A 7,742-nucleotide genomic window follows, 5' to 3' on the forward strand; every position below is an offset into this window, starting at 1 on the left:
AATTAAAATAATAGATAATTTTGCAAATCTTTGGGTCTTTATAACCAAGCAACCGTAGGTAAAAGAAGAAAAAAATAGGAGAAGGAAAAAAAAAAAAAAAAAAATCAGAAAATTTATTTCAAATACAAGCTAATTCCTAAAAATTTCTAAAAACCCTAGAAAAATTCCTAAAAATTCTCAAAAATTTTCTAATAATAGTATTTAGTATTAATTATAGAAATTCAAGGGGAGGAAGCTAATTTTGTGGCTAAAAATTCTACAATAATTAATAGTGAAATTATTAAAGGTATAAATTCTTACATATATTTATTTACATGAAATTATGCCCATAAATTTTTATATGTGTTTATTATATTTAAATTTCATTTTCTGCAAATTTTGGTGAATTAATTCGTTGTAATTTAATTTATATGATTTATTCTTTGAATTGCCAAAAACCGCAAAATCTGAAATAATTTAAATTAAAATAGTAAATATTAATATTTTTAAACGAAATTTTTTCTGTACATATATATATATGAGATATAGATTTTGTATTAATTTCGTGAAATATTATTGAGTATAAATATTATTATTAATTGTTTCTAAAAAAACAAACCGCAAAATCTGAAATAATTTTAATTAAAATAGTAAACATTAATATTTTTAAACGAACATTTTTCTGTACATATATATATATGAAATATAAGTTGTGCATTAATTTCGTGAATTATAGTTGAGTATAAATATTATTATTAATTTTTGCTTAAAAAACGCATTAAATAAGAAAATTCATAAATTGGTTAAAAATAAATAATTCTGGAAAAAAAAAATAATTTATTTTAGTGTTACTGTATTTTCATTTCATTTAAATTATTTTTTTTGTAAAATTTTGTGATATTGAAATTTTAAAGAAATAAATTAATAATCTAAATTGTTATTGTAGGCAAAAAGAAAGAAAAATGAAAATAATAATTAAAATTAATTTATTTTGGTGAATAAGAATATACACCAACTCAATTAATAATAAGTTATTTATTTTAAAATATTTCATGTAGATTTTAATCTTAAGGAAATTAATTATTCATGTATTAAATCTAAAAATAAGTTGTTAAGAAAATAATGAAGCATAATTGAAATTTATTTATAAATAAATACGAAAGACCCATTTAGTTTTGATTTTAATAGTAATAAATGATTATTTGTATGTAAGTCGTAATGAATTTATTTCTATTGTATGTTATTGTAATGTTGCATTTATATGAAAACAGTAACATGATAATAAAAAGGCTTGATAGTAAGGAATGCCGAACCATGCTTCCGGCATGTAAAAAACGTGGGACGTGTTTTCCGGCACGTAAAATACGGCGAACACAGTAAGGTTGTTTAACCTGATCTGTGGCTCGAGCAACATTATACTGGAGGAGTGACGACTCCCACTAAGTTAGGGGTTTTGGTTTACCTCACCCTAACAGGCCCTTACATATATCAAACAAAGATCATATGTGTTGCATTCATTAAATAAATAATCGGATTCCATGCCCTAACACTCAAGCAGAAGTGTTAGTAAATCACGCCCTGGTACTCAAGCAGAAGGACCAGAAGTTTAATATATATAAATGAATCTAATATAAAAATGAATTCCCTACAATACATAAGATACCTTGCATATTATTCATTGTGATGCACTTATTTTTGCATATTATTTGTTGCAATGCATATATTTTCTATACTTGCATAATTACGGTAAGTTTCTATACTCGGTTTTTTTTTAAAGCTGACCGATTTCCATCGGCTGTTCCCATATTTCGGGAGCAGATGCTGCAGGTAACTTTACATGAAGTTATTAAGAAGCTATTGTATTATTTATGTGAGATTAGGATATTATAAGTATGTAGTTTATATTACGGGTATGTAAAGACGATAATTATGTATTAAAGAAAGATGTAATACGTAAAATTATATTTTAATGATTTAAGTTTTCTTTGTTTTTTTTTTGAAAATTCTGTTTTGTTTCATTCCTTATTCGCAATAATCACGGTTCGATAGACTTCCGCTTAGCATTACTTACTATATTTTATAATAAACCTACATTAGAAAAGAACGATCCGTTACACTTGGTATCAGAGCCAACGTTATTCGAATGGTCGGATCTTCTTATCCGATACTAGGAAACACCGTGATAAATTACATTTTGAAAAAAAAAAAAAAAATTTAAAATTAGTATTTTAAATGAAATTTGTTTTATGTGTTTTCTGTGCTTAAAAAAAATATGTGATTTGCAATTTAAAGTGTAGCTAACGCAACACTTCCCTACTTTATTGAAGATGCCAAGAGGTGGTGGTAGAGGATGTATCGCAAGAAGTGAACCTCAAGAGACGAGGAATGATTTTGCTGATGACACGACCCAGGATGCAAGAGTTCAGGCTCTGGAAAATCAGTTAAGAATGATGGAAAGGAATAATGAGAGGCTGCTGAACTTAATGGAGAAGCAGATGAGTCGTTTCCATGAAGATGATGAGGGGAAATTTTATAAGAGATTGTCTAGTCATCAACCTCCAAAATATGATGGAGAACCTGATCCAGTTCGCTTTGAGGATTGGATTGCAGAAATGGAGAAACTGTTGGAGGCTATAAACTGCCCGTCAAGGATGAAAGTGAAATTAGCCGCATTCTACTTAACAGGCACTGCTGAATTATGGTGGAGGACTGTAAAACAAACCGCCATAGATTCTACATGGGAAGAATTTATAAAGAAGCTTCGTGATCAATTTTACCCACCCTCGCTTCAGAGAAAGAAAGAGAATGAATTCTTGTTTCTAAGGCAAGGAACTATGTCAGTGATCGAGTACGCAAGTAAGTTCAGAGAGCTGGCTAGATTCGCTACCGAAATAGTGATCTCTGATCGAGGCAAGGCGATTAGATTTTTCGAAGGTCTGAACCTCAGGATCCAAAAAGGCACTCCTAGATATCAAGATTTTGATGATTTGTACAATCAAGCCTTGGAGTACGAGCGTATTTTGGAAAAAGAAGACGGGTTTAATAAAAGAAAGAATGAATCTAGTGGGGGCAGTAGGTACAAGAAGGCCAGGAATGAGGGGAAGAAGCCGTTTCAGACTGTAGCATGGCCGACACAGTGGAAATGTAGGTTATGTGGAAAAGATCATCGAGGCCGAAACTGTAATGGGAATATTGTATGTTACAAGTGTCACAAGGAGGGACATCTGGCTAATAACTGTGGGGAAACGTTCAATCTGAGCAAAACAACATCAGAAGCTACAGGAAACAGAGCATTTGGCAATCAGAGGAATAAGACTAAAGCATCAGTAGGCCTGCATGCAATTGGAGATCATTATGATGGTTTACACCAGGAGTTTGAAGTTGAAGGTAAAGTAATTTCTGGAAAATTTCCTGTTGGTAATTTTACAGCAAATGTTTTGTTTGATTGTGGAGCGGATAGGTCTTTTATTTCCAGTGCTTTTCTCCGCATATCTTCTATTTCTTTAAAACCTCAAAAATCCCACTTGTGTATCAACTTACCTGATGGTACACCTTACCTGTGTGATCGTATCTTTTATGATTTTCCATTGGAGATTTGTGGGAATCTTTTACCAGCTGACTTAATTCAATTTGATTTGGGAACATTTGATATCATTTTGGGTATGGATTGGTTGGAGAGATATTCAGCGGAGATTTTGTGTAAGGAAAAGGTTGTTAGAATAAAAACTTCCGAGGGAACAAAGTGTATTCGGAAGAACTCAAGATCTCAGCTAGAGACAATTTCTGTAATTCAAGCATCACAAATGATAAGACAAGGAGATGAAGGGTTCTTATGTTATGTTACTACTGAAGAAGTAAAACCTAAACCTAGTTTGCAAGAAACCCCGATCGTGCAAGAATATTCTGATGTGTTTCCTGAAGAATTACCCGGTATACCTCCAAGAAGAGAAGTAGACTTCCATATTGACCTTATTCCTGATATCACCCCTATTTCTAAAACTCCTTACCGTTTTGCTCCAGCTGAATTGGCTGAGCTGAAAAAGCAGCTAGATGAATTGCTGGAAAAAGGTTTCATTCGACCTAGCGTTTCACCATGGGAAGCTCCGGTCCTCTTTGTCAGAAAGAAAGATGGGAGTATGAGGCTATGCATTGATTATCGGGAGATCAATAAGATTACCATCAAGAATCGTTATCCTTTGCCAAGGATAGACGACCTTTTTGATCAGTTAGGGGGAGCAAGGGTCTTTTCGAAGATAGATTTGAGGTCTGGTTATCATCAATTGAGGATTGCTGAAGAAGATATTCCTAAGACTGCATTCAGAACCAGATATGGGCACTATGAGTTTCTAGTAATGCCATTTGGTCTAACGAATGCTCCAGCAGCATTCATGGATCTCATGCAAAGATATTTCAACCCTTACCTGGATAAGTTTGTGGTTGTGTTTATTGATGATATATTGGTGTATTCGAAGAATGAAGAGCAACATGAGAAGCACTTAAGGATAGTTTTAGAGAAGTTGAGAAAAGAGAAACTTTTTGGCAAGTTTAGTAAATGTGAATTTTGGTTAGAAAATATATCTTTCTTAGGGCACGTTGTTTCGAAAGATGGAATTTCTGTTGACCCTGAAAAGATTAGAGCAGTGATGGAATGGCCGAATCCAAAGAGTGTTACTGAAGTAAGAAGTTTCTTAGGCTTGGCAGGCTATTACAGGAAGTTTGTGGAAAATTTTTCTAAAATTGCCCGACCGTTGTTTGAGTTGCTTAAAAAGGGAGTTCGGTTTCAGTGGGGCGAGAAGCAGAGTAAATCATTAGAAGAGCTTAAAAGGAGACTTACGACGGCACCTGTGTTGATCATGCCCGACTGTGGGAAAGCATTTGAGGTATATTGTGATGCATCGAAGGAAGGTTTGGGATGTGTGCTAATGCAAGAAGGCAAAGTAGTAGCTTATGCGTCAAGGCAATTAAGGCCACACGAGTTGAATTATCCAGTACACGACATTGAACTAGCAGCTGTAATTTTTGCCCTGAAGTTATGGAGACATTATCTCTATGGAGTACCATGCAAGATCTTCACTGATCATAAAAATTTGAAATATGTCTTCACTCAGAAGGAGCTGAATATGCGACAAAGGCGGTGGCTGGAAATCATTAAAGACTTTGAAGTTGACATAAATTATCATCCCGGAAAAGCAAACAAAGTGGCAGATGCATTGAGCAGAAGACCGAGGATATCTGTAAATGCTACAATGACGGTACCTTGGGAATTATACCGAGAAATCCAGAAGTTAGATCTAGAAATTGTTAATCACTATCAAGTTGTTGAATATTTGGGAGCAATGACTATACAACCGACTTTGTTCGGAAGAATTATAGAAGCACAACAAGAAGATCCCGAGATAATCGAGTTAATCATTCGAGTTCAAAGAAAAGAGACAGAAGCGTTCGAAGTGGGTGAGAAAGGTGAACTAAGAATGAACGGGAGATTGTGTATACCAGACAACACAGAGTTGAAAAAACAGATTTTGAAGGAAGGACACCAAGGAATGTTTCACTTACACCCTGGTAGAGATAAAATGATTGAAGAATTAAGGAAATTATTTTGGTGGAAGGGTATGAGGAAAGATGTAGCTGATTTTGTATCTCGATGCTTGATATGCCAGAAGGTGAAATTTGAAAGGCAGAAGAGTTCTGGAATACTTCAACCACTAGAAATTCCTGAGTGGAAATGGGATTCCATATCCATGGATTTTGTAGTTGGATTACCAAGAACGCAACGAGGAAATGACACAATTTGGGTAATAGTTGACAGATTGACCAAAGTTGCAAGGTTCCTGCCAATAAAGGGAACATGGTCAGTAAAACAATTGGCTGATGCTTATGTTCGAGAAATTGTAAGATTACATGGAGTACCGAGAACAATTGTGTCTGACAGAGACCCAAAATTTTTGTCTCGATTTTGGGAAAAGTTGCAAGAAGCATTCGGATCGAAGCTATGTTTAAGTACCGCATTTCATCCGGCTACTGATGGCCAAACCGAAAGAACCATCCAGACATTAGAGGATCTTTTGAGATGTTGTATTCTTGAATTTGGTGGTTCATGGGAACAGAAATTGCCTTTGATAGAGTTTTCATACAACAACAGCTATCAAACCAGCATCAAGATGGCACCAAACGAAGCCTTATACAGGAGGAAATGTCGAGTGCCGTTGTGTTGGGGTCAGATGGACCGAAATGTGCCTGAAGGACCAGATCTTATCCAAGACTCTATTGATAGCTTGAGGGTAATGCAAGAGAATATGAAGGCAGCACAAAGTAGACAGAAGAGTTATGCAGACAACCGTCGCAGAGCTTTGCAATTTGCTGAAGGTGACAAAGTATTTCTAAAGATTTCACCAACGAAAGGAGTCACACGCTTTGGGATAAAAGGGAAATTAAGCCCTAAATTTATCGGACCCTTTGAAATTTTGAAAAGAGTAGGGGAGGTGGCATACGAACTAGCTTTACCCCCGGGTTTAGCTAGAGTTCATAATGTATTCCATGTTTCTCAGTTGAGAAAGTATATCCACGATCCATCCCATGTGTTAGTTCACGAACCCCTCCAAATTGATGAAAACCTAGCTTATGAAGAAAGACCAATTAGAATTTTGGATCGTCAAGTGAAAGAATTGAGGAATAAAAGAATACCTCAAGTTAAAGTGCTATGGTCGAACCATCATGTCGAAGAAACAACTTGGGAAAGTGAAACTGATATGAGAGAACGCTATCCCCAGTTGTTCATTTAGGTTCAAGTTTCGGGACGAAACTATGTTAAGGGGGCAAGAGTTGTAACAGACCGTTTTTCTTAATCTTAAATATTTTGACAAATTCAATAATCGTGTCGTTTTATAATTTTCTTTTTAATGCCGTTTCGAAATTTTATTCCAATCGTTCTTAAGTTCTCGTTTTTGTTTTATATATAATTTATTTCTCTTAAAATAAATTATCTAAATATTAAGTCTAGCTAAATTACCTACATTAACTTAATCTTTTTATATCCTATATTAAATTATGATTAAAATAAAAATATATATATAATAATAAAAAAATTTAAAAAAAAAAAAGAAAAAGTCAAAAAAATCTAAATGTTGGCGGCAAGACTTAGCTAGGTGGCATAATTTCCACATAGTTTTTATTTAGATGGCATGATTATTATGTAGTCCTTATCTTAATTTTTCTTGGCCATGAAGGAAATTAAAATAATAGATTATTTTGCAAATCTTTGGGTCTTTATAACCAAGCAACCGTAGGTAAAAGAAGAAAAAAATAGGAGAAGGAAAAAAAAAAAAAAAAAAAATCAGAAAATTTATTTCAAATACAAGCTAATTCCTAAAAATTTCTAAAAACCCTAGAAAAATTCCTAAAAATTCTCAAAAATTTTCTAATAATAGTATTTAGTATTAATTATAGAAATTCAAGGGGAGGAAGCTAATTTTGTGGCTAAAAATTCTACAATAATTAATAGTGAAATTATTAAAGGTATAAATTCTTACATATATTTATTTACATGAAATTATGCCCATAAATTTTTATATGTGTTTATTATATTTAAATTTCATTTTCTGCAAATTTTGGTGAATTAATTCGTTGTAATTTAATTTATATGATTTATTCTTTGAATTGCCAAAAACCGCAAAATCTGAAATAATTTAAATTAAAATAGTAAATATTAATATTTTTAAACGAAATTTTTTCTGTACATATATATATATGAGATATAGATTTTG

At 33.1% G+C, this 7,742-nt stretch overlaps 1 protein-coding gene across 1 annotated transcript; it reads left to right on the forward strand.

Moving 5' to 3' along the window:
• Nucleotides 1-6,140: 6,140 nt before the first annotated feature.
• LOC130823268 (uncharacterized) lies at nucleotides 6,141-6,762 on the forward strand. Its single transcript, XM_057687893.1, has one exon. The coding sequence runs from the start codon at nucleotides 6,141-6,143 to the stop codon at nucleotides 6,759-6,761; it is 621 nt and encodes a 206-aa protein (XP_057543876.1). The 3' UTR covers nucleotide 6,762.
• The last annotated feature ends 980 nt before the right edge of the window (nucleotides 6,763-7,742 follow it).

This window comes from Amaranthus tricolor, chromosome 9, assembly GCF_026212465.1.
Source record: "Amaranthus tricolor cultivar Red isolate AtriRed21 chromosome 9, ASM2621246v1, whole genome shotgun sequence".
Taxonomy (NCBI): Eukaryota; Viridiplantae; Streptophyta; class Magnoliopsida; order Caryophyllales; family Amaranthaceae; genus Amaranthus; species Amaranthus tricolor.

Excerpts from the sequence above, each read along its gene's own strand:
- LOC130823268 (XM_057687893.1), top strand. The coding sequence starts at position 6,141 with ATGGCACCAAACGAAGCCTTATACAGGAGGAAATGTCGAGTGCCGTTG.